Genomic DNA, 25,645 nt, shown 5'->3' with positions numbered 1-25,645 from the left:
AACAGGTCGTTTGGTTCATTTCGTGTCGACTTTTATAGCGAATGAAAAGGTGATTTTAACAGCAGGCGTAACAGTCTCCAGCTGGTCTGTCTCACACCGACGAGAACCCGGACAGCAGCTGCCAGGCCCCTGGCCGCGGACATGGGACAGAACCCGCAGCTGCCGGCCCAGGGGCCGCCCAGAGCCCCCCGCGCCGGCCGTGCACAGCCAGGGCAGGACACGGAAAGGGCCGTGTCTGTATCCCTGTGACAACGCACACGGCAGAGCGAGGAGTTTGTGCCCGGTTCTGGGGCAGTGATGGCAGTGGGTCAGAGCCAGAGAAACGTCTGAGCCCGGTTCTGCGGGTCCCCCCAGTGCGGCCAGCGCCAGGACCCTCCCCACCCCCGCTGGGTGCTGGGACAAACAGTCTTCAAAGTGCTTTAAACAGAGACTAACAGTGACGCAGCAGGGAGCGGTGACCTGGGCATGTGGCAGGGGAGTTTCCCTGGGAGACCTGAGAGCCTGTCACCTGAGCCGGGGTGCGGGGGGACGGTGACACCTCTGCCCAGGAATGTGGACAGAGGCTGCAGGAGGGAGCCTGCTGGGGGGGTTTAGTTTCAGTTTGGGGCTGGGTGGAGGAACTCAGGGAACCCCAGAAAGACTTGACTGAGGGGTCCTGGGGGTACCCACGAGCTCTGTTTTGGACTGTGTTCCTGTTGTCCAATAAACCTTCTGTTTTACTGGCTGGCTGAGAGTCCCAGTGAATCCCAGGAAGAGGGGTGCAGGGCCTGGAGTCCCCCACACTCCGTGACATTAACACACACACACACATCCTCTGGGACAAGGCCCTGTAACAGGCACCCTCACAACCCCCCCAGGGCAGGAACGAAAGTATTTTCCCTATTTTCAAGAAGGGGAAACTGAGGCACAGAACAGGGGTGGGAATCACGCAGCGAGCCAGCAGCAGAGCTGGGAATAGGACCCAGGAGTCCTGGCTCCCAGACCACGCTGATCCTACCAGCAGGGACTCCCATGCTGCACCGAGGGAGCACAGGGCACCCGAAGTCCAGCTCCCACGAGGCCCTGCGGCAGCTTCGCTGCATGGAATTTTGTGGTTTTCAACCAAAAGTTCAGTTTTTGGCCCAAAATTGAGATTTTTCCATGTGAAGAACCCTTGCACCCCAGAGATACGGAGGCCGCGGTCCCTGCCCCGAGGGGCTTACACACTAAATAAACCATGCAGTGAATGGGGCTGGCTGTGCCCATCAGGGCTGGCCAGTTTGCGTCCCGTGGCCGACACGCAGAGCACAGGGCAGGCAGCCCCCCGGCAGTGGGTCCCAGGGAGGCTGGAGGTTCAGGAGACATGGGGCCGTTCACCAAAGCACCAGGCACAGCTCCGAGGCCCTACGCAAGGAGTAACAGGGAGATAACGCTGAGGAGAGGTGGGGATCAGTCAGTCCGTGTCTTCACAGTCTGGATTCTCCTCCGGCTCCGACCGGCTACGTTAGAGCTGCAGGAGGGAGACACGGGAGAGTCAGGGTCTACCCCGAACCACGTCTGAACGGGTCAGAGAGGGGCTGGCACTGGGGGGCTCCCCTTGGGGCCACTGCCCAGAGAGACCACCCCAAACTCTCCCCCTCCCAGAGACACCCTCTCTGCAGAGGGGAGATGGACCCGGCCCTGCACTCAGCACCCCGGCATGAAGCTCAGGGCTGGTTTGTAGGAGGTGCCAGGCCTGGGGTCTCCACCGAGCCCCCGGTGACTCCCCTGGGACAGAGTCCCCCCCACGTACCGGTGATGGAGCTGTCCGATCCATGCTCGCTGGCTGTGGGGGGAGAAGGGAAGGGAGTCAGTGTCTGGCGGGGTTTGATGCGGTCCCCTGGGCGCAGACCCCACCCCCCAGCCCCACGGAGAACAAATGGGGGCTGATCAGATTGCAACACAGAGGCAAAGAAATGGCCCATCCCCGACAGGGAAGGCGGGCTGGGGCCAGCAGGCCAGCCATAGGGGCCAACCACGGGCAGGGCCAGGCAGACCCAGCTGTGGGGTAATAATCCCCACAATGCACCGGGGCTGGATGTGCGGAGCACCCCAGGCTGGTCCAGCCCTGAGGATCTCACGGTGCGATGCCAGACCGAAGTACCCGGCTCCACGCACCCCCCCAGCCCTTCTGCAGCACCAGTCACGGCAGAGACCCGGGACCTCAGCGTGTGCTAATGGGGGGCAGTTAAAGTCTCGGGGGCTGCTAACATCAGCCCCCTTCACCGAGTCCAAGGCCAGAAGGCACCATCTCATCCCTGTCCTGTATAGCCCGGGCCAGCGACCGGCCCCACAATGATCCCCAGAGCAGATCCGGGAGCAAACACCCCCCTGGTGAGCTAAGCACGGCCAGCGACAGAGAATTGCCCTGGCCTGCGGCCAGCTGTTCCAGGGGTTAATCCCCCCGACCCCCAGGCAGGCCCTGACACCTGATTTCCAGGCTGCATTTGGGGAAGGTGCATGGGAGCGAACCTCCCGCCAGGGGCCCCGGGGATTGGGTGTGGGGTTCGGGTTTCAGGGAGACCCATAGGACAGCGACCGTCCCGGCAGGCCCAGCGCCCTTGGGCCATTCGTGGTGACCGGATCCTGCTCCCCAGCTCGCCCCACACTGCACAGCTCGGTGCCGAGGACAGGCCGGTCTCCGTGGGGGGGACACGGACAGTGCCCGGCCCGGCACGGGGGTCATCTCACTCACCCAGTGCCGGCGAATACAGATCCGCCTTGGGCCCTGCGGGGAGAAGGCAGGTTTCAGAGAGGGCAGGAGCCAGCTCTGGTCGCTCTCTGGGGCCCGGCCCAGCACGGACACTTGGAGTCGGGGTCCCCGGATAAACCCAGCACGCAGGGAGGGGACCAAAGACACCCCAGGGTGAACGGCTGGCTCCCTCCCTGAGTCCCCCATCAGTGTCCCTGCCAACCCCCCTGTGGGGCAGGCCCACGGCTCCAGTGCTGGGGCTGCACCGCAGGGCGAGGGGCAGCCCGGGGGTCCCCCCGCCCTGGCTCCGTACCTGACTGCCTCCTCCTCCAGGCCAGGCCGACCAGCACGGCGACCGCCCCCAGGGCCAGGATCGCGCCCGCCAACACCAGGACCAGCCGCGAGTCGGACGGTGGCTCTGTGTCGGGGACAGGAGAGTGGCTGAAGGGAACCCGGCGAGACCCCACAGACCCCACTTCCCTGCTCCCCCGTCAGCGCCCCATAACCCCCCTCTCCCAGCACAGGGGTCAGTCACCCGCTCCCCCATCAGCGCCCCATAGCCCCCTCCTCCATCACAGGGTCAGTCCCCGGTGCCCACACGGGGGCTCACCCCCCCCAACACCCCCCTCCCCCGGCCTCACCCCACACGGCGATGAGCGGGTCAGCCAGGCTCTCGTGCTCCACACGGCAGTGGTACAGGCCTCTCTCCCGGGGGTCGATCTCCACCGTGGCCCAGGCGTGGTAGGTCCCGTCCCCGTTGGGCAGGACCCCCCCTCGCCGCGGCCCCTGCTCACTGCTCCCCCCGTGTCTCAGCCAGCTCACGGCGATGTCCCGGGGGTAGAAGCCGTGGGCCCGGCAGGAGAGGGTGGTGGGGCCGCTGGGGGTGTCTCTGCTGGTGACCCGCACAACCGGGCGCTCTGGGGAGACGAGGGGGCAGAAGGGGAGCTGCAGGGTCATGGCCAGTGAGCAGCACCCGGGTCCCCCCAGCCATTACCAGCACCCGCCCCAGCGTCCCTCCCTCGGCCCGGATGGGGACACAGACCCGGAGTGAGGGGTCCCGGGGATCCCTGGGGCAGGGGTGTCCCCTAATGGGGGGTCAGGGAGCATCAGGGATGTCCCTGCCTCCAGCCCCACGGCCCTGAGGGCGGCCCTCCCCCTCCCACCCAGCACCCCCGCCTTTCCCCTGCCTCGCCAGAACCCCCTATTATCCACCCAGTCCCCCTGCCCTCCCCCTCCCCCCCCAGTGCCCCCCCCACCCAGCCCGGCCAGCACCCCCTACCCTCACCCCGCCCCCCAGCGCCCCCCGCCCTCTCCCCGCCCCTGAGAGCCCCCCAGCGCCCTCACCCCGCCTGGCCAGCGCCCCCCGGCGCCCTCTCCCCGCCCCCCCAACGCCCCCACCCCCCCAGCGCCCCCCACTCTCACCCCGCCCGGCCAGCACCCCCTACCCTCACCTGCCCCCCAGCACCCCCCAGCGCCCTCACCCCGCCTGGCCAGCGCCCCCCAGCGCCCTCTCCCCGCCTCCCCACCCCTCTCCCCACCCCCCCAGCGCCCCCCCCACCCAGCCCGGCCAGCACCCCCTACCCTCACCCACCCCCCAGCGCCCCCCGCCCTCTCCCCGCCCCTGAGAGCCCCCCAGCGCCCTCACCCCGCCTGGCCAGCGCCCCCCGGCGCCCTCTCCCCACCCCCCCAACGCCCCCCACTCTCACCCCGCCTGGCCAGCACCCCCTACCCTCACCTGCCCCCCAGCACCCCCCAGCGCCCTCACCCCGCCTGGCCAGCGCCCCCCGGCGCCCTCTCCCCGCCCCCCCAACGCCCCCCACCCCCCCAGCGCCCCCCACTCTCACCCCGCCTGGCCAGCGCCCCCCGCCCGAGCTGCAGGTAGCGGTGCAGGGCCTCGCCGCACTCCCGCTCCAGGAAGTGCCGATAATACTGCAGGGCGACCGGGTCCCCATTCCACCGGCGCTGGGTGGCCTCGGCCTCCCGGGCGGGAGCTTCCCAGCGGTGCCGGGCGGCGTCGTAGATCAGGAAGTCGCCCCCGTCGTAGCCAAAGCGCCGGAAGCCCCCGGTGCTGCCATCGGCCCGGATCTCGCAGCCGTAGGCGTACTGGAAGATGTGGAAGCCTGGGCGGGGCAGAGCCGGGGGGGTTGGGACGGGGACCCCACGGAGCCAGGACCACGGCTGGGTCTGCGACTGACCCCTCCCTGGATCCCCCCCAGAGCCTGCTGGGCAGGGAGCCTGCCCCTCTCCAGGGGCCCTGCCCTGCGTCCCCCTCAGTGCCAGCCCTCCCCTGCCCCCGCGGGGTCCTTGCTGGGCAGGGCTGCATGGACCTTGGTTCTGATCCGGCCATTCCCGGGAACAGAGAGGGGTGTAGGGAGCCCCGGCCCACTGGGGGCGCGGCACAGACCCAGTGAGAGACGGCCCCTGCCCCCAAACAGCTCACAGGGCAAAGAGACTTTATATATATCTTCATAAATGATCTGGAGGATGGTGTGGATTGCACTCTCAGCAAATTTGCGGACGATACTAAACTGGGAGGAGTGGTAGATACGCTGGAGGGGAGGGATAGGATACAGAAGGACCTAGACAAATTGGAGGATTGGGCCAAAAGAAATCTGATGAGGTTCAATAAGGATAAGTGCAGGGTCCTGCACTTAGGACGGAAGAATCCCATGCACCGCTACAGACTAGGGACCGAATGGCTAGGCAGCAGTTCTGCGGAAAAGGACCTAGGGGTGACAGTGGACGAGAAGCTGGATATGAGTCAGCAGTGTGCCCTTGTTGCCAAGAAGGCCAATGGCATTTTGGGATGTATAAGTAGGGGCATAGCGAGCAGATCGAGGGACGTGATCGTCCCCCTCTATTCGACATTGGTGAGGCCTCATCTGGAGTACTGTGTCCAGTTTTGGGCCCCACACTACAAGAAGGATGTGGATAAATTGGAGAGAGTCCAGCGAAGGGCAACAAAAATGATGAGGGGTCTGGAACACATGACTTATGAGGAGAGGCTGAGGGAGCTGGGATTGTTTAGCCTGCAGAAGAGAAGAATGAGGGGGGATTTGAAAGCTGCTTTCAACTACCTGAAAGGGGGTTCCAAAGAGGATGGCTCTAGACTGTTCTCAATGGTAGCAGATGACAGAACGAGGAGTAATGGACTCAAGTTGCAGTGGGGGAGGTTTAGATTGGATATTAGGAAAAACTTTTTCACTAAGAGGGTGGTGAAACACTGGAATGCGTTGCCTAGGGAGGTGGTGGAATCTCCTTCCTTGGAAGTTTTTTAAGGTCAGGCTTGACAAAGCCCTGGCTGGGATGATTTAACTGGGAATTGGTCCTGCTTCGAGCAGGGGGTTGGACTAGATGACCTTCAGGGGTCCCTTCCAACCCTGATATTCTATGATTCTATGATTCTATGAGACAAGAAACCGGAGGGGAAACTGAGGCACAGAGAGGCGAACTGACTTGGCCAAGGTCACTCAGCAGGTCAGGGGAAAAGAGCTGGGGCTAGAACCCAGGAGTCCTGGCTCCCAGCCCCCACCCCCTCTCCAACCCGCTAGACCCCACTCCCTTCCCAGAGCTGGGGGACAGAACCCAGGAGTCCTGGGTCCCAGAGCAGCGCTCCAGGTCCCCTCCCTCCCCCTCCTCGACCCCAGTGCCCCCGGCCCCTCTGCCCACGGGCGGGCGCCGACTCACCCCTGCTCTGGTTGTAGAGGTGAAGGTGGGTCCGCACCTTGCCCCGGAAGCAGGCCTGTCGCACCTTGTGGACGCGATTCTCCTGCTCCCAGACCTCGGGCTGGGCCGCCTGCATCCAGGGCGCCCGGGGCCGCATCTGCTGGGCCTCGCCGTCGTACTCCACGAACCGCTGCCCGTCCACGTAGCCGGCCACGGTGAACTCGGGCACCCCCGGGCCGGGCTCCGAGACGGCCGTCAGGAAGTATTGCAGGGAGTGCGACCCTGCGGGGGAGGGGGAACGGAGGTGTTAGCGGGATCTGTCTGCACCCCCCTCCCCAAACGCCGGGACAGCAGTCCCCACAGCTCCACAGAGACCCCCCCCAAAACCCCCCAATGTAATTGTAAGGGGGATTGACGCACAGCGCACTCATTTCCTCAAGCACAGAGCAAACAGGGAATCACCAGCATCTGGGGGCACTGCAGGGCACCTGACACACAGTAGGGAGTGAACAGCCGAGCTGAGAATGGGGCAGAGGGTGTGTGTGTGGGCACGGACGCTGGACGCACACACACATGCATGCCCAGCAGGGAGGGAGGGAGGGACAGACACACACAGCCAGTGGACAGATGGAGAGACACACGGAGATCCCTTCCCCAGCACCGCAGGGCAGCCCTGCCACTGCACGGCCCATGAGCCCCGATTCCCTAGGCCAGGCAGAGAGCTGCAGGGAGAGTGGAGGGGGGATGGGGCAGATGTGGGGCGACAACAGTGGGGAGGGGGTCGCTGTCACAGCTGAGCGTGGCCACGTCTGGCCCCAGCCCAATGACATCACCCTCGGGGGGTGGGTCTGGCCCCAACTCCCCAGTGAGCTCCCAGCCCCCTACAACTCACCCACTATCCACTGGCACCCCAGACTGCTGCCAGGTGCTCCCCCACCTGGGCAGTACCTCCCATCCCTCCCCCAATACCATGGGAAATATACCACTGTGCCCTCCCCGTGGCAGAGAAATATCCCCCAGAGCCAGCGAGAGAACCCAGGAGTCCTGGCTCCCAACCCCCGCTGCTCTAACCCACTAGCCCCCACTCCCATCCCATAGCTGGGGAGAGAACCCAGGAGTCCTGGCTCCCAGGCCCCCCTGCTCTAACCCACTGGACCCCACTCCCCTCCCAGAGCTGGGGAGAGAACCCAGGCGTCCTGGCTCCCAGCCCCCGCTGCTCTAACCCACTGGACCCAACTACCCTCCCCGAGCCAGGGAGAGAACCCAGGAGTCCTGGCTCCCAGCCCCCGCTGCTCTAACCCACTAGCCCCCACTCCCCTCCCAGAGCTGGGGAGAGAACCCAGGAGCCCTGACTCCCAGCCCCCACTCCTGGGGGAGGGGTTAACCCCCCCGTTTGCCCCTACTCACGTGACTCAGCGCCCCCCAGCAGGAGGGGGAGGAGGAGGAGGAGGCTGCCTGGGCCCCCCATGCCGTGTGGGGCGCGATCCCGCTGTGCTGTGTGGGGCGGGGGGGGGGCTGATGTCGGCCCCGGGAGCCGCCCCCCCGCGGGGATTGGGCACCACGGGCGTGTCCTGCCCATTGCGACAGACCCACGCGGCCGGGCCAGGGAGGAAGTGAGATTCCGGCACAGCTGGGGGGCAGCCCCGGGACCCCCCGCCCCCATCCAGCCCCACCCAGACACGGGGTCCCGGGGCCTCCCCCCACCCCGCACTTCAGTTACAGAGTCACAGAGATGGGGGGAGAGAACTGAACCCTCCGTGCTCAGACAGGACACACACCAGCCCCCCCCGCCCCCCCAATGAGCCGCCCCCCACCTGCTCACATGACCCACCTGCCCCTCAGCCTGCCCCCTGCGCTGCCAGGGGGCGTTTTCCAAAGTGATTTAGGAGCCTTAGTCCTGGAGAGAACCCAGGAGTCCTGGCTCCCAGCCCCCCCTGCTCTAACCCACTGGACCCAACTCCCCTCCCAGAGCTGGGGAGAGAACTCAGGAGTCCTGGCTCCCAGCCCCCCCTGCTCTAACCCACTGGACCCAACTCCCCTCCCAGAGCTGGGGAGAGAACCCAGGAGTCCAGGCTCCCAGCCCCCCCTGCTCTAACCAACTGGACCCCACTCCCATCCCAGAGCTGGGGAGAGAACCCAGGAGTCCTGGCTCCCAGCCCCCCTGTGTTAACCTTTCAGAGCCCCCCGGTGGGGTTAGCCCCCTAGTGTTGGATCTCCATAGCTAGTAACTCCTTTGAAATCGACAGGAGTCAGGCCCCAAACCTGCTTCAACCCCTTCGAACCCCCCCCCCTTTGTAAATCTGACCCTAAAACCCCTTGGAAATGGGGCTCCTCCTCCAATGCCACTTGGCCCCTTAACTCCCCTGCCCCCCCCCCGCCTTTAATCCTCGCCCTGCCCGTGTCCTCCTTCCCCACTGACCCATCCTATCGCTCCAGGCCCTGCCTCCGGGCCTCTCTCGGGGTTTTAGCCTGCTGCCCGTCACCCTGGCATCCGGGCACCTTCCACACAAACTCAACAGCAAGTAACAAAGCTCCTGGTGGATTGTGGGGAGACTCTGCTCCACATTGGCCCCGCAGCCGGTCCTGCTGCGGCTCTGCCTGCCTGAGCCCTACCTCCCTGCCCCCGTGCCCGCTCCCCTGCCCCCCCCGGGCCCACCCCGGTCTGCCCCTCCCTTCCCATGGGTAGTAGAAGGCAGCTGGATCGAACCCAGCGAACAGGCCCAGCTCCCCGGGGGGTCGGGGTGTGTCTGTCCCCTCCGTGGCCGGCACTTTGTGCGGTGGCCTGTGCGGTGACAGGGGCGCCCAGCCCAGGGCAGGGGACCGGCCCAGCGGCTGCGTTTAACTCTCCCCCGGTCACCGCAGGGCCACAAGTTCCCCATGCCGGGGGCCGGGGGGGCGACAGGATGGCGAAGTCGCTGTGTGCTCGCAGCAGCCCGCAGGGTCACGCTTCCTCTTCCCCGGTCACTTCCTCAGCCGCCGGGGCGCGAGGCCGTCACGTGGGGACCCGCGCTCTGGGGGAGCGTCGGAGCTGCTGCTATCCAGCATCTGGCGCCCGCCAGGCCCAGCGCGGGCCACACGCAGGCGGCAGGGAGCCGGGGCTGAAATGCCGGTCGGGCCAGTCCCCACGGGAGCTGCACCCTGCCCCAGGCCGGCTGGATCCGTGGGGATCTTGCCCCCAGCTGCACCCCCCCGACCTGAGACAGGCACCGACATGCCGTTACCACCTCGCTAGGCCAGGATCACCTGGGCGCAGCCGCCCCCGCAGAGGGCCGCGCCATGCATAACCAGTCTGAGCGTCTCTCCCCAGAGCTGTCCGCTCCCTGGGGCAGGGACTGGCTGTGCAGCCTGGCGCCGGGGGGGTCTCCGCCTGGCCTGCGCCCTCCAGACACGACTGCAATCCGGGCAATGAACGCACTCCCCCGGCTCTGGCTCGGCTGAGGAGGCGCAGGGTGGGGCTGGGGTGCCTCTGCCCTGCACAGACCCAGACGTCTGCGCGGCGTTAGCCGGGTCTGGCTGTACGCGGTTCTGGAGGGAGCAGCTCTGATTCAAACCGGATCCAGATTAAATTCAACGTGACGGAGCCACTGGGCTTTACCAGCTCTTCCCAGCGCCCGGCTGCAGCGGTGCCAGCAGGGGATGCCCCCGCCTCGGTCTGAGAATCCCCCACCACTGACTGGAGTTGTCAGTTCTCAGCAACAGCGCGGTTCGGCTCGCTGGGGCAGCAGAGCCCAGCTCTGGGAGGGGAGACGGGCTCAGACAGACACACAGCAAACGCCCAGCCACAATGGGGCACACACAAGAGACAGGGCCTTTATTCCAGGGGTTCAGTTACATGATCTAGTCCAGCAAAAAGAACAGGAGGAGTCATGGCACCTTAGAGACTAACAAATTTATTTGGGCATAAGCTTTGGTGGGCTAAAACCCACTTCATCGGATGCACAGAGTGGAAAATACAGTGGGGAGATTTATATACACAGAGAACATGAAACAATGGGTGTTGCCAGACACACTGTAACAGGTTTCACCTGTTTCACAGGTTTCACCCCAAGTTTCACCTCACTTAAAAATACTTACTTAAAAATCAGACATAAAACTACAGAAGTGTCACAGCGAGGGTCGGGGTTATGGCTTGGCCCAGGGTCGGATCACTGGACAGGGGCTGACTTTCTCGTTTTTACCGTATAATTATAAGATAAGTCAACTGGACTATAAACATTGCACTTACATGTCAGCGTACGCTACCCAGAGCAATGGAAACCTTTCATTAGGCAGAGCAACAGAAACAAGTCATGGTATGAAATTGTGGTTTGCACTGAGTTTGCTGGTGTTTTTTGTGCAGCCTGTTGTAAAACTGGGGAAATATCCAGCAGGGTTGAGGTACCGCCTGGCAGGTCTCTGCGCACCCCAGGGGTACGCGTCCCCTGGTTGAGACCTGCGGCTCTGCAGAAATCATGGGGTGCTTGCCCCACACAGCAGCTTTCACTGTAAGTCTGACAGATCCCAGGTACTTAACCCACCGTGCCCCGCGAGCGAGCGGCGCACCCAGGGCCTGGGCGCTGAGGCAGAGGGAAAGGGTGAGGGGTTCGGTCCAGGTCACATGGGCAGTCAGCGGCCAAGGCGGGGAGAGAGCCCAGGAGTGACTCCAGCCCAGACGATGCCTGCTGGGGGGTCCCCGTCGTGGAGCGGGGCAGAAACCCCCCCGGGGAGGAGCTGCTGAGCTTCTGGAGGGCGGCTGGTCTCTCCCTCACCCGTGTGCCCCCCTGGCTGCATCACGGCCTCCGACCCTGCAGGAACCAGATACAGGGAGTCAGGGTGGAGCCCGGAGCCCCAGAGGCTCCAGTACAGAGGGGCAAAGAGGGTCACGTGCTGCCCCCACGTCAGCGCAGCCCCCATGGGCTCCTGCCCTTTTTTTCCAGTGGCCCCTGCAGGCCTCCCCACTTTTCTGGCGCTGCCCACCCCAGGTGCCCCCCCTTTTTCTACTGTCGCCTCTGCAGGAGCCATGTCTGTTCGTGGGGATCAGGGCTGACACCAGAGAGGGACCCGCTGCAGCCGGACAGAGGCTCCCCCCACCCTCGGGCCGTTCTCCAGACCCTCCCGCAGTGGGGTCACATGGGGGTGAGACACTCCATACCCAGCAGGGTCGCTCCCAGCTCTGTCTGGGGCAGGGTGGGGGGAAGAGGAGGGAGTTCCCAGGCTGGTTCATTGCTCCCCACTGCGGGGAGCAGGGCGCTCAGAGCTCCCCTGCTCTGCTCCCAGGCTGGTCTGCTAGAGGGGCAGGGCCTGGGGGTCTCTGGGCCTATGGCCGTGGGGAGCTGCCCGCCCAGAGAGCAGCCAGGGCTGGAGTCTCCACTTACCTTGCGAGCCGGTGTCATACCCGGGGTCGCTGCCTGTGGGAGGGAGAAAGGGGTTAGCACTGAGCAGGGAGCTGGTTCCTGGCCGATCCCCCCACCCCACCCCAATGGGATCAGACTGGGGGTGAGCAGAACGTCTCGGAGGCCCAGAAATGGCCCAGCCCAGGCAGGGGCCATGGGAAGGGATCAGAAAGGGGGCAGGGGCCGGGTCCAGGCAGACCCAGCTCTGGGGTAATAATCCTCATAACGCACCAGGGCTGGAGGCTGGGTGTGGGGTGTGCAGGGACCCCAGCTGGGGTTGGAATGGCCGGGGGGGTTCAGGATCTGAGGGTCCTGGTATCTGGGTCCCAGCTCAGCTTTGTTGTGGGAGGGGGGTCACACTCAGCCCCAGTCCTGTCCCAGCCCCCCCCACCGAGTCCCTGCTGCCTGGAATGACCCCCCTTGCAGAGGGGACCCACCCCCGGCTGGGGGACTGCAGGGCACCCCAGGGCAGGGCCTGGGGAAGGCATCTCCCCAGAGAGGTCTCCGTGACTGCAGCCGATCCCCAGGGCTGGAGCCCCCTGGCACTTACCCCTGGTAGATCCTTTGCTGGATTCTTTGTCGCTGGCTGTGGGGGAGAAGGGGACAGGGTCAGCGTCTCCGAGCCCAGGGGGTTGGTGTGCTCCCGGGGTCACAGCCCCCCTCAGAGGGGTTCCAGCCCCACCCACCCATGACCAGGGGAGCTGCCAGCTCAGCCTGGGGGGCCCTGACCCTGAGGTTGGGTGAGGAAGGGCCCATGTGGCAGGGCCTCGCGGTGGGATCTCAGGGACCATCCCTCCCAGCTCTGCTATGGGGGGCCTGGCCCCAGTGCGGGGAAAGGGGGGGCTCCTGGTTACCTGCTCTGCTCACAGATGACCCTCCTGGGGAGTGCGGGGGTGACTCGCCAAGTCCCATTCATACACCCCCCCCCCGCGAGATCCCACCCCCGCCTGGTCTCCCTGCTGGGGCCTCTGACCAGGAGCTGAAGGGCTAAGGGGCAATCCCTCCTGCTCCATCATCACCCCCTTACCTTCCAGAGAGGAGCTGGAGTCCCGGTTGCTGGCTGTGGGGGTAGAAGGGGGGTTAGTGTCTCCTGAACCGGTGCCGGGAGGCAGAGGCTTCCCTAGGAATCGATTCCACCCCCCACCCCGCCAGCCCAGGGCTCACCACCCCCTGGCCTGCCCCAGACAGGGAACGGCATCGCCCGGAGCTGCCCCGGGCAGAGCCAGCCAAGGGGCCCCCCGCCTGGCCCGGCTCCGCCCGGAGACCAGGGGGGCCTGCACCCCGCAGAGCCGGGGGCACGTCGCGCGACGCAGGGGATTGCGGGTGACTGGCTGAGCGGGTGGTGATGGGGCGTTAGCGCCCGGTCCCGGGGGAGGGTCCCCGGGCTGGGCCGCGGCCCCCCACCCCACACCTGCCAGCAGCACGGACGGGCTCACGCTCACCCTGAGCTGGAGTGTGGCCGGCTCCGGTTTTCCCTGCAGAGAGAAGGCAGGTCGCAGTGAGTGCGGCCGCTGCCGGGGCAGGAGCCGGCTCCGATCCGCGTCCACGGACCCCGGGGGCTCAGCGCGTGACTCAGTGTCCCCAGAGAAGCCGGGCGTAAGGAAGGGAAGAGAGAGACCCGGCTCTGGCTCCCCCGTCTCTGGCTCTGGCTCAGCAGCTCCCAGCGGGGGGGTCTCTGGCCCATTCTCCCCTCCCCCGTGGGGCAGTCACACAGCACCAAGGCGGGGGTCTGGATTGCTGCCATCCCCATGACCCAGTGCCCCATCGCCCGCCCCACGCTGACGGGTGGCTCCCCGAGTCCTGGCACCGCCCGCCCCATTACCTGGGCGCCGCCTCCTCCAGAGAAGAAACCCGACTGTCCCAGCGAAGAGCAGGGCAGCGACCGCGACGGCCCCAATCAGCGCCGGGAGCAGGGCAGAGCGGGACGGGGGCTCTGCACGGGAGCAGGGAGTTAGAGACCCCCCCAAACACCACGTCCTTCCCCCCACTCGCACCCCCGCGGCTGCCTCTTCACCCTGCCCCGTGCTCCGTGCCCCCGCGGTGAGTCTGTTCCAGGAACGTCTCTTATTCTGCAAAGCGCAGTGGCCAGGGGAAGCGGGCGCCCTGCCCTGCCCCTTCCCGAGTGTCCCCTCTCCCCGGGGCCCAGGTCTCGCCGTTCCCCTTCCAATCCGTTGTTAACAGGACTTTTGAACTCCCGCCAACGCACAGGGGCCTGGCGCCAGGCTCCCCGTGTTCTCAAGCCCGCTTCGCCTCCAGCCGCCGTTTCACTGCCCGGGACCCCAGCCCCAGCTGGGATCCAGGCCGGCTCCGCGGTCACACCCCGCTTCATTTATCAGCTCGCTCCGGCTTTCCGGGGTGCCCCCCGCCCCTGGTTCCTGTCTTAGCCTCCTCCGCCGCCAGCCACACGACCCGCCTGTCCTGCGGCTTCGCTCATTTTCTCCTCCTGGGGAGGTGAGCAAAGTGTGTTACCGGGGGGGCTGTAGGGCCAGTCACCCTGTGACCCCCCCATTTCATCCAGCGTCCACACACCCTGGCCTCACCCCACGCAGTGTCGAGCGGCTCGGCCAGGCTCTCGTGCTCCACACGGCAGCGGTACAGGCCTCTCTCCTGGGGGTCGATCTCCACCGTGGCCCAGGTGTGGTAGGTCCCGTCCCCGTTGGGCAGGACCCCCCCTCGCCACGTCTCCTGCTCTCTGCTCCCCCCGTTTCGCAGCCAGCTCAGGGCGATGTCCCGGGGGTAGAAGCCGTGGGCCCGGCAGGAGAGGGTGGTGGGGCCGCCGGGGGCGTCTCTGCCGGTGACTCGCACAACCGGGCGCTCTGGGGAGACGAGGGGGCAGAGGGGGAGGCCGCTGGGTTAGGGCCAGTGAGCAGCACCCGGGTCCCTTGGCACCCCCATGGTCCAGTCGTTGGAAAGCAGGAGCGGTCAGAGCCTGGGAAACACGCCACGGGGACCTGCCCCTCCCCGGAGCCCAGGGGCAGGGGGAGGTGGGACCTGACTGGGGAGCCATCTCTGCACCCTGCCGGCATGGCACAGATGGGGACCCCCCAAAAGGCTCAGCTGACCTCGAGGGGTCTTGCCCTGTAACCCAGCCCTGGGTCACTCTAATTAGTGTCTCAGACAGGCCAGGGAGTGGGGGAGTCTCTGCAGTGGGGGCTCCCTGCCCCCCTCACCTCTCCTCTGCAGCATCTCCTTCCCATAGTCCAGGTATTTCTGCAGCCACTCGACGCACTTCCGCTCCAGATAGTCCCGCTGCTGCTGGCTCAGGTGGCTGTCGGCCTCCATCTTCCCCTTGGTGATCTCGGCCTCCTTGCTGGAGGCCACCCAGGTGTGGATGCGGGTGTCGTAGGAGAGGAAATCCCGCCCGTCGTAGCCGTACTGCCGGAAGCCCCCGTCCGCCGGCACCTTGCAGCCGTAGGCGTACTGGAAGGTGTGCAGGCCTGGAGAGACACCCACGGAGCTGGGTGAGGCCACAGCCCTGGCCACGGCGCCTGACGTGGCTCGTTAGACCTGACTCGGGGCCACGGCCCCTCGCTGCCCCCCCGGCCCAGCCCCCGCAGGCACCCTGGGGTGAGTCACTTGTGTTGCTACTGAACTCGATTCCGATGGGGGCACGAAAGCACAGGGGGGCTAGGCAGGGGGTCAGGCGAGCAGCAGCCCTCACCGCAAGATCCAGTGTCCCACAGGGAGGGGCAAAGGGGGGGATGGGAGGGGAAACTGAGGCATAGCCAGAGGTCGTGACAGGCCTAATGTCGTGGGGAAGGAAGGGGCTCAGTCAGACATGGCTCGGCCAGGGGTTGGGGTTACGGCTCGGCCAGGGGTCAGGGCTAGGGTCACAGCTCAGCTCAGGGCTGGGATTAGGGTTGCAGTTATTGCTCTGCCTGGCCTCAGGGCGAGGGTCGGGGTTAGGGCTTGGCCCGGGGTCGGATCACTGTTAGCCCAGGGGTCGGGCCCAGGTCACAGCTCCGCTCAGCACTGGGGCTGGGGTTCCCCGGGGGCTGGGGTGATGGTTGGTTTCTCCTCTGTCCAGGGTGACGGGCACTGCCCAGGGCAGGGCGAGGGCTGGGGGTACGGTCACTGCTCAGCCTAGAGCTACGGTCCCTGCTGGGGATGGGGACAAGGGATGGGGTCACCGTCAGGTCTGGGCACGGGGTCACCACAGGGATGGGGGTCCCGGCTAGGCCCGGAGATGGGGTCCCTGCTGGGGATGGGGACAAGGGACGGGGTCACCTCCAGACCTGGGGATGGGGGATGGAGTCACTGCTTAGGACCAGGGATATGGGACAGGGTCGTCCCCGGGCCTGGGGTCACCGCTGGGGCCAGGGCTGGAGGATGGAGACAGACCAGAGTCCCTCCTCGGTCCCGGGCTCTGGGGTCCCTCCTCGGTCCCGGGCTGTGGGGTCACCGCCAGGCCCCACGCTCCGGCCCCCGGCCCCTCACCCCGGCTCTGGTTGTAGCGCTCCATGGCGATGCGGACGTTGCCGTTGAAGGCCTCCTGCCAGCCCCGGGCGATCCAGGTCTGCCGCTCCCAGTATTCGGGTCCCTCGGCCCGGATCCAGGGGGCGCGGGGCTGGGCCTGGTTCACCTTGCTGTCGAAATGGAAGAAGAGCTGGTCGTCCAGGTACCCGACCACGGTGAACTGGGGCAGCCCCGGGCCCGGCTCCGACACCGCCGTGTAGAAATAGCGCAGCGAGTGCGGGCCTGGGGGGAGAGAGAGAGAGAGAGACCCCCCCGTCAGCCAGCCGCCCCCAGCCCAGCCCCCAGGGCGAGCCGGCACCCCACCCCACACTGCAGGGGAGAGAGACCCCCCTCCCACCAGCCAGCAGCCCCCCACCCTATCCCAGGCCCTGAGGAGATCCAGGACCCCACCCCACACTGCAAGGGGGAGAGACCCCCCCCCCCAGAGCCAGCAGCCCCTTTCCCCAGCCAGCCGCCAGGGCGAGCCGGGACCCCGCCCCACACTGCAAGGGGGTAGATGGGGCCTCACTCTCTGTTGGACCAGGGGTCCATGCAGTGCCCAGCGTGACGGCGGGCCCAATCTCAGTTGAGCAGGGTCCATGCAGCGCCTGGCATGACCAGGGCCCTCATTAACAGCAGCAATTATTGTCTGGCGGCCTCACCCACCTCATGCTGGGCGCTCGCCAGATGGGGGCACGAAACCACAGGGGGGCTAGGCAGGCCGTCACCGCAAAATCCAGTGTCCCACAGGGAGGGGGCAAAGCGGGGAGGATGGGAGGGGAAACTGAGGCATGGCCAGAAGTCGTGACATGCCTAATGTCGTGGGGAAGGAAGTGGGGCAGGGCTGACCCAAACACAGACAGCTAGGAAAGGGTTAAACCTTGGCAGTTTGACTCTGACCCCACTTCCTTCGGATCAGGAGCTGAGCCCAGCTGGGAGGCAGCCCTGCTCCCTGTACCGCCCCCCCCGCATAACAACTGGCAGGGATTCCCTACTCCCTGCAGCCGTACCCCTCTCTGGGACACCCCCTCTTTCCCCAGGACACCCGGCTATGGGGGTTGCGGGGTGCCCGTGCCCAGCTAGCCACCCGGGGCTCGGTTCTGGCCTCGCGCTCATTTTACACCCCCCGGTAGCAGCTCGCTCCTGATTCACAGCCAGGAGGCCAAGAGCAGAATTGGGCCCTGGGCGGGGGTCTGGATTTGAGCCCCCAAAGACCCTCCCCCTGCCCCTGGCCCATCCCCCTAGCGCAGGTCACCGCAGCCCCTAATGGGACAGGATCCTGCCACTCCCCCTGTGCTGGGGGGTAGCACCCCAATACTCACGGCAACAGCCCTCTGGGATGGCGAAGACCCCCAGCAGGAGGAGGGGGAGGGGCACAGCCATGCTGAGCCCGGTCACTTCCCCCCTACATTGGCCGGGGCGCTCCCCACTGGGATCCCCAACAGAGTGACTCTCCAAGTGCACCTTGTCCCGGGCCTCGCCCCGGGGACTTTGGGGCCTCACGCCGGGGACTTTGCCCCAGAAAGGGCCGGGCCAGCCGAGAAAGCCCCACAAGCGAGCGGCTGCCCCATCACCTGGTACCGTCTGCCAGCTGGGGACTGAAAGTGAAAGTGTCACAGAGGGTGGCACCTCCCCCGCAGGGTAAACACCTGGCTGGGCAGGGTGGTGTAATGGTTAGAGCGGGGGGAGGGGCTGGGAGCCAGGACTCCTGGGTTCTCTCCCCAGCTCTGGAAGAGGAGTGGGGGCTAGTGGTCAGAGCAGGACTCACGCTCCCTGCCCCCATGTTATGCCCTGTTCCTGACCCACTGACGAAACGGGCCCTGGTCACGTTCCATCGCGGGGAGGGGGTCTCTACACTGGGGATCCCGCCCTGGGGGGCTGCGAATGCATCAGTGTGTGGGGCTGCAGCTGCTCCGTAATGCACCTGAGAGCAGGGAGTATAAACCCCCTAGGCTACCCCCAGGACGGACACCCTGGGCTCTAGGATAAGCCAGGGCTGAGGGAGGGGAACTGGCCCCCCGTGTCTGGGTCTGGCCTGGCCGCAGCTGTCCCCGGGAGCTCTGGCTCAGCCAGTTGCACAGCGCAGGGCCCAGCTGGTCCACGATCCCCCCTCCCGGGCCCCCCCCGAGCGCGTCTGTCTCCAGCTGGCGGCCCCGGCAGTGACAGGCACCCCAGTGCCCAGCCCCAGAGGGGCGCCCAGCTCCGGGTTCGCATCTGAAACAGAACAGGGGGGTGAGGGGGATCCCAGAAGCCCCCTCCCCTATTACGGGTCACCCATGGGCCGGGCTCACCCCTTCCCTCCAAATGCCCCCTCGTACCCCAGCCAGCAACCACCCCCCCGGCCTCACCCCACATAGTGACACAGACCCAGAGTGAGGAGCCCAGAGGATCACAGGGGCAGGGGTGTCCCCAAAGGGGTGGGAGGAAGGGCAGGCTGCAGGCAGAGTGCGGGGCGTGGGGGGGTCTAAAATGAGATGAGTGTCCCCTGGGTTCCCGGCCCCCCTCACCTCTCCGCTGCAGCTTCTCCTCCCCGTCCTCCAAGTGTTTCCTGAGCCCCTCACGGACCCGCTCCAGGCTCAGCCTCGCTCCATTGGCATGGGGGGGGTTCGCATCCCTCGCCCCCAGCCCAGCGGGGGAGTCAGGGCTGTAGCCTCCCCGTCGTGTCTGTGCTGTGGGAACCCCCCCGTGCTGCCGGCCGCCCGGGTCTCATGCTGGAGGGCAAGACGGTCTGGAACCCACACCCACAGCTGGGCACCAGCCTGCACCGACCCCCACATCCGACCCCCCAGACCTTGGGGGAAAGGCGTGTCTGGGCCCAGCCGGCCCCGGCCAGCTCCCGTCCCTGCCTCAGGGTGAACCAGATCTGAGCTTGCAGGTACAAACCCCAGCCCGCCGTTGATCTTTCCCCCATTCACACTCACCCCCCGGCCATTCTCCCGTGTTGCAGTCCACGGAGCTAGCTTAGCCTTTGATTTCACCCAGCCTGTGTCCTGGAATATTTGGGGGGCCCTTAGCCTACAGGTCAACACAGTGGGAGGGGCCCCTGCCACCCAGCACCCCCATTTCAGGCAGCCTGCACCAGTGACGGGACCCCCACCTTGTCCCAGACCCTGCAGCCCGGTGGAGAGATGCTGGGGTCTCTGCACTGGACTCACTCCCAGCCTCTCCGGGTGAGTGACTCCCCCGATGGTCCCATTCAGCAGCGCACTTTGCCCGTTCATCACCCCCAATCTCCCATCCCTCTCCACAGCGCCCGATCCACCGTCTGTGCCGTGGGATGAAGCTCCCCAGACCCTCACGGAGAGAAGACCCCCAAGAGCAGCTCCCTGAGCTCGGCCCTCTCTGTTTTCGTGTTCACTGGGGCAGTGAGAATCCCTCCTCCCCCAGCCCCAAAGAGACCTGAGAACCGACTAAGCTGTATTACTCCCCCGCCCCCCGGCAGGGACTGGCTGAGGGGAGACGTCACTCCAGGAGGGACAGAGACACCCCCAGTCCGATCACCATGTGTGGAGGGCAGCCCAGCTGGGCCGGTCAGTGAAATTCGGGGGGCAGAGCTGCTGGGGGCTGGGGCATCCAGCTAGGGAAAGGGGATTAAAATTAAGTGGCCTTTGCACAGTTCTGAGAGAGGCTCACTGCACAGGGAGCTGGGCTCGTCCTGTCCCTTCTCCCTGCCTCAGTTTTCCCTCTGTAGGAGAAGGATGACAATGCTCTCCTCTGTAAAGAGCTTGGAGATCTGTGGATGACAAGCCGTGTGGAGGGGCTGAGAACCACCCAGGGGCTGCACGACTGGGCCCAGGGGCTGCAAGACTGGGCCCCGGATTTGAGGCATTTAAATAACAAGTAGCCATGGCGATGAAACAAGCCTTTATTTTCAGGGTACAGGCTTCGGACTCTCGTCTGTAACTAGCAGTCGGGTTCTGTAGACAACGTCTGTAGAAAACGTTGCAGAAACCTCCATCCTGTGCATTACAATAGTGCCTGCCAGCCAGTCCCAGCCCAGGGCCCCGGTGCCAGGCGCTGGACAAACAGGCCCTACCCCAAGGAGCTGGCAATGTACACAGTCAGGACAGTAACTGCGGCAGGGGACACTGAGGCACAGAGATGGCAAATGCCTTGTCCACATTCACCCAGTGGCAGGGCTGGGAATAGAACCTGAGTCTCCTGAGGTTATGACCTGATCCTATTCCCCACCCGCCTTTGGGCTAAGTTCGTGTGCCAGAAACACACCGCTACAAAGTCATTTCAGTGGCTTGCCTGGACCTGGGTTCCACCCATCCTGGGCTCATTACTGACTCCTGGTGGCAGGCAGAAGCAATTCAGCCATGGAGTTAATCCCGGGGTGAAGGATCTGTCGGCGGGGGGCCAAACAAGAGAACTCCAGGGTGCATTACGGATGAAGCTCAAGGGGTTACCGGGGTCACTCAGTCAGGGATCCGGTTCTGTGCATTTGCTGCCCAAACCCAGAACCACCGGATAGTTGCACTAGGTTATCAAGAGTCACTGAGAGCAGGCCCTAAAACACCAGGGAAAGGCTGTTGTTTCAATGCAGTGCACAACTGGCCTGTGGAACTCATTGCCACAAGATGCAGCTGACATAAAGAGCTTAGCAGGACTGGACGCTCCTATGGCTAAGGAGAGCATCCAACCCCGAGTGGTTTTTTTAAAAACTGACCCCCAGAAACAGGTTATTCCACAATTGTCCACAAGGGGGCATCCTACACCTGGAGCAGCTGGCATTGGCCACAAGCAGAGACGGGATACCGGGGTAGATGGGCCTGTGGCACAGTGCGGCCCTGCTGGCACCTTGCTCTCAGTCCCGTGCTAGTTCCCCCAATAAGGCATTCGCTGCTGAGTACTCCATTAGCCCTTCCAGCCTAGACCCTTCCCTCTTGGGGTTCCCAACTCCCCCCTAGCTCTGGGTTCCCAGGCCCCTCTGAGCCAGGGAGCCCTGTCTGTGCCCCCGCAGCCCCTGGCCTCTCCGCGGAGTCTTTCCCACGGGCCACCTCCTGCCCTGCTCCCATAGCACCATCCCCCGGTAAGGGATCCCCCAGCCCTCCTCCTTGGGGCTGTGCATTGATTCCCACAGGCACCCCTGGCCCACCAGTGTCTGGGTTCCAGCCCTCCCCCCCCCCCCCCAAACCGCTCCTCTCGCCTGCCCCAGAGTCAGCTAACAGCTGGTTTTTCTCCTTGTCAGGCCTAGAGGGTTAAATCTGACCCCTGAATACCCAGTGTTGATATTCCTTTAATTAGCAGCCCTACAGCAATGGTCTAATGGACCAGCTGGTGTGAAACCAGGCCCAGACCATGCTAAAGGGCAGAATCACCTTTCCCTGAACCTGCACTGTCGTAAAGACTGTGTAACTGCCTTTCCCCTCCTCCTTCCTGAGCCAGAGCCCCCTCTGGAGCCAGGGATTGAATCACTTCCGTCTGACGGTGGCATACAGTAGTGAGACTAGATGGCAAACGGACACCAAGAGACTTCAAGAGAGTCATTTACTCACCCACCCTTGTCCTTGTGCTTGGACAGCTCCTACGCAGAAGTCACGATCCTGGGCTAAAGCATCGACCAAATCGGGCATAAGATGTAATTTGATCACGGGCTCCCGTCAGGCTTCGTTTTAAACCAACTATGTTCATCGTTCTCTGAAAAGTTGCATGGAAATTTACAAACGAAGGCCATAGTGTAAGTCTTGTGTCGCGTTAAACACACTCCTAGTAGCTAAGACTCGGCCGTACGAGGCACCACTGTCCAGGAGAGACGAGGTCACAGCTATTACACCAGACTCCCTTCGTGCTGGGGAGATCTCTCATCTCTACACTAAACCTGACCCCGGTGCCCTTCTTGTAATGTAAACGCTTTGAGATGTACGCCAAGGAGTGAATTAATGTCCAAGTTCACACCAAGGTTCCCAGATTTAAATTAGAATTTAATTCTCAAGGTAACAACTCTCCATTCTTTTTTTGTAACAAAATCCTACAATTTGCCTCAATACATATAACTACATTTGTTATAATTTTGGTTTGTAATTAGTTTTTTTTTATTAGCTTAGAAACAGTTTTTGGTATTAGTATGAGAATTACTGTGGAAGTGTATCTTTACACACGACTGGTCTAGAGATGGTCTATACAGGAATTGGCATTTTCATTATACATGTGATATTACACCATATTATGAGTTAGAAATAGAATTCTTGCTTATTTTACTAATGTTTTAAGTTACTTAGGATAATGCCTGGGATAGCCAGAATATTTTAGTTACTGGGAATTCGGAGATTGTTTTGATAATAAACCTAGAAGTTGTTTAAAATTAGAATCAAATTGGGGAAAACTTCTTATTCATAAGAGAAAGATGGAATGAACTCTCCTCAAATTAAAGTTAAGAACCAGCAGAAAAAAGAACAAACCATGAAACTCTGCAATGTAGTAAAACTCCCAGAAAATAATTACCACGTTACAGCAGAAGCTTTCTTTCTATGCTGAAATGGCCCAGGAAGTAACAACAGAAAGTCGAGCCAAACGACATTTAAACGACTTGGTCAGTGTACATTTGAATCAACAGTGCTGAAGAAGCCACTAAGGAATTCCCAGGGAGGCTGGACGCCCTGGAAAGGTGGGTATTTCTGGATCCAGCAGGCCAGCTGGATGGGTAAGAAACATGAAGTGACACTGTTGGACAAATTTACAATTTGCAACTGAATCTACCCCAAAATCCGGGCCTGCCCAATGGCTGATGATTGACACAATAAATTGATCAGTTTTTGGAACCGAGCTAGCCCCTCAATACAACTGAATAGGAAAATAAGTATATACAAAATGTTGCAAAATCCCAGTTTGTTGGATCTGTTCGCGAAGAGACCCGACTCTCTTCCCCCGAGAGCAGCCTTCATCTAAAGCCCCTGAGGTCTGAAAAGCCCGGGCATCTCGCTCCCGACTGGCGAAGAGCCCTCCTACGCACGCAAAGGTCAGGAACTTTGCTCTCCCAAGAGGGAGTCTCTTTTAACTAAAAGTCATTTATGGACAAGAACCTGGGTTTTGGAACCTTAGAGGTCCGAAGTCCCAAATACACAAAACCCGAGGAAAGAAAGTGCTTGTCTGACAAGCCAAACCTAGCTACGTAAAAATACAATAATAAATCCCCATCCCCACCATCACGCCAGGAGACTCCGGACACCAAAAGGAAGGGGAGAGAACCATCCCCCTTTGTACCAAAGGATGGGATGATTGAACAGGCCGTGCTCACTGCGACGGTTCCACAGGGAATTTCTGTGCTTTGAAGGAAGCCAGACTTTGGCCCTGTAAAGCACACATCTTCCAGAACCCTGATCTCCCTCCTAGTTCAGATTTGTGTCCCAGAAATGTCTTGGATCTTTGCATTGAAATTCTTAAACTTAACAACGTCCACAGATACCAGCAAAATATCCTGGTTCCAAAGAAATGCCAAGCAAAATCACTCTAAACGTGGGGGGGATAGAGCCCTGAAATAGCCTTAAGCATTGAAATCTTCTCCTAAGAATCTGGACGGAGTTACAGGGTTAAATGGAACGCCCTGCAACGAAGTGCTGGTGGCTAAATCCCCGTGTTTGTTTCTCACCGGGAGAGCACTGTAATTGCACAGAAATAACATTTGCATGTTTGGTGGGATAGGCTGATCTAACAGGGACCAACTTACTGCAGCTATTTTGCTGTTGCTTAAAGAACTAACCGCAAGCTCACAATTGTCTTGCTGGGTATTTTCCGCCATCGGGAGCTGCCCTGCCTGTTGGGAGAGCTCTGTAACAATTCCTTGTTTAATGGTTCAGTTCTGCGTTGTCTTTTTTAAACTCAGCTCCTAACTTGAAGTGCTACTGAGAACTAGCAACTTCGTTACGTCACTTGTTCTGCTCTGCCCGGTTTCTTACTCCCCCCTGCAGCCATCCGGTCTCCGCAGGGTGAGTGAGAATTGCCAGAGAGAGACAGTCTCAGATCTCTCCCTTGTAACGTGACACTATCGGTGAGAGAGTGAAGCTACCCTCTAACTGCCAAACCTCACTTCTGTTTTAGATGTGGGACATAAACGAGAAAACTTGCACGCTGACTTGAACTGTGGCGTGTGTTTGAACTACAGAGACGTCTAACGTGGCAACGTCTTACACTCCGCACTAGCCTCCGTCCCATTTCTGTGCACTCCAACGGAAATGTTGCTGGTTTCTCTGTGATTTCAAATACTAAGAGGACAGTTTCTTCTTTTTCGGCAAGGTGTGCTTCCTATCTGGAGACAGTCAGACCGGGAGCGAGGTGTACATTTTTACCAGTGAGGGTAACTAACCATTGGAACAATTTACCGATGGCTGGGGTAGACTCTCCACCCCGACCATGTTTAAATCACAGCTGGCTGGTCTTCTCCGAGATCTGCCCCATTATTGATCGTAGGGCTGGTCTCTGGCCTGTGCTATCCAGGGGGTCAGCCGGATGATCACAGTGGTCCCGTCTGGCCTTGGACTCCATCAGTCTCCATATACATGTGCTTTGCCTGTGACCCTCTGCATCTAAAGGCCTTGCCCGTAGGCCCGTGACCTGGAGGACAGACGCGCCTTCACTTCTCACGCAGCCTTCCCCAGCGGCTCGCCTTGCCAGGCGTTTCAGGCCACAGCCCCACACCCCACTGGTCTGAGCCACGTTACTATCTTCTGCCATTTCCAGACTTCTGCCTGTGAATGCCACCGAACCAGAGCTGACCCCTCTGCCGGTCCTGGGCCTCTCCCCAGCCTTTGCAATCCGGCACTGCTAGCCCCACATCGGGCACTGCTAGCCCCACACGCTGCAGCCACTGGGCACTGCTGCATTAACCCCTCATCCACCAGCAACACAGGCGGTGTCATCTTTTCCAATCCTAGCAGAGGCTTTGATCCCCCCGGAGTTTCCAGCTCTGCTTGTGGGGGTGACAGACTGTCTCTGCCATCCCTACCAGGGCGGAAGGGACCAGCTGGGGCTGCTGGGCCCCTCTTCTTCCCCTCCCATCAGTGACAGGCTTGGCCTGGCTACAGGTCCAGTTGGGGGGGGGGGGGGGGGACACCTCAGCCCTGCTCAGGGTCCCAGCAATCAGGAGACGCCCCCTCCCATCCTGGGGGCGCCTGTTTCATCCCTCTGCCATCAGCACAATTCCATCGGACACTCATCAGCTGCCTCCCATCCCTCCCCAGTGCAAAGCATTCACAGCCTCGACATCCGGGTCTGAGAAACAAACCCTGCGGGCCCCAGCCCTGTACCTCCGTCCCCCCACACTCCCTGCCTGCCCCTACCTTCCCGCCACTGCAGGGATGAGGGACTCGCAGCCCCCCCCATTCCCTCTGGGTCAACTGCTAGCTCTCAGTCCATGACTCTCACCCTCAGCCAACAGAAACCCCGCAGCCCCCAGCCCTGTACCGCCATCCTCCCATGCTCCCTGCCTGCCCCTACCTCCCCA

At 62.7% G+C, this 25,645-nt stretch overlaps 1 protein-coding gene and 1 pseudogene across 2 annotated transcripts; both read right to left on the bottom strand.

Annotated features, from left to right (window-relative positions):
- On the bottom strand, positions 1-7,871 carry LOC144274757 (major histocompatibility complex class I-related protein 1-like). Its single transcript, XM_077833837.1, has 8 exons — positions 7,784-7,871; positions 6,398-6,658; positions 4,555-4,830; positions 3,352-3,627; positions 3,024-3,128; positions 2,714-2,746; positions 1,772-1,804; positions 1-1,489 (listed from the first exon to the last, which is right to left on the bottom strand). Exons 1-8 carry the CDS (start codon positions 7,842-7,844, stop codon positions 1,479-1,481), a joined length of 1,056 nt encoding a protein of 351 aa, XP_077689963.1. The 5' UTR covers positions 7,845-7,871; the 3' UTR covers positions 1-1,478.
- Positions 7,872-10,855: 2,984 nt separating this feature from the next.
- Positions 10,856-19,424, bottom strand: LOC144274205 (class I histocompatibility antigen, F10 alpha chain-like; annotated as a pseudogene). Its single transcript, XR_013347836.1, has 11 exons — positions 19,301-19,424; positions 17,526-17,714; positions 16,186-16,446; positions 14,919-15,185; positions 14,289-14,564; positions 13,571-13,681; positions 13,191-13,223; positions 12,776-12,808; positions 12,299-12,334; positions 11,731-11,763; positions 10,856-11,160 (listed from the first exon to the last, which is right to left on the bottom strand). The product of XR_013347836.1 is annotated as a class I histocompatibility antigen, F10 alpha chain-like (transcript).
- Positions 19,425-25,645: the final 6,221 nt, after the last annotated feature.

This window comes from Eretmochelys imbricata, chromosome 14 (genome assembly GCF_965152235.1).
Source record: "Eretmochelys imbricata isolate rEreImb1 chromosome 14, rEreImb1.hap1, whole genome shotgun sequence".
NCBI classification, from domain to species: Eukaryota; Metazoa; Chordata; order Testudines; family Cheloniidae; genus Eretmochelys; species Eretmochelys imbricata.
The sequence above is the reverse complement of the archived record's forward strand: the minus strand, read 5'-3'. Positions and strand labels throughout refer to the sequence as shown.

Bases quoted from the DNA above. Each gene is read 5' to 3' on its own strand.
- LOC144274757 (XM_077833837.1), bottom strand. From the start codon at position 7,844: ATGGGGGGCCCAGGCAGCCTCCTCCTCCTCCTCCCCCTCCTGCTGGGG. The intron at 3,129-3,351 runs GTGAGGCCGGGG...TCCCCGACACAG, and splicing joins CCCGCTCATCGCCGTGTGGG to AGCCACCGTCCGACTCGCGG. The intron at 2,747-3,023 runs GTACGGAGCCAG...TTCTCCCCGCAG, and splicing joins CTGGAGGAGGAGGCAGTCAG to GGCCCAAGGCGGATCTGTAT.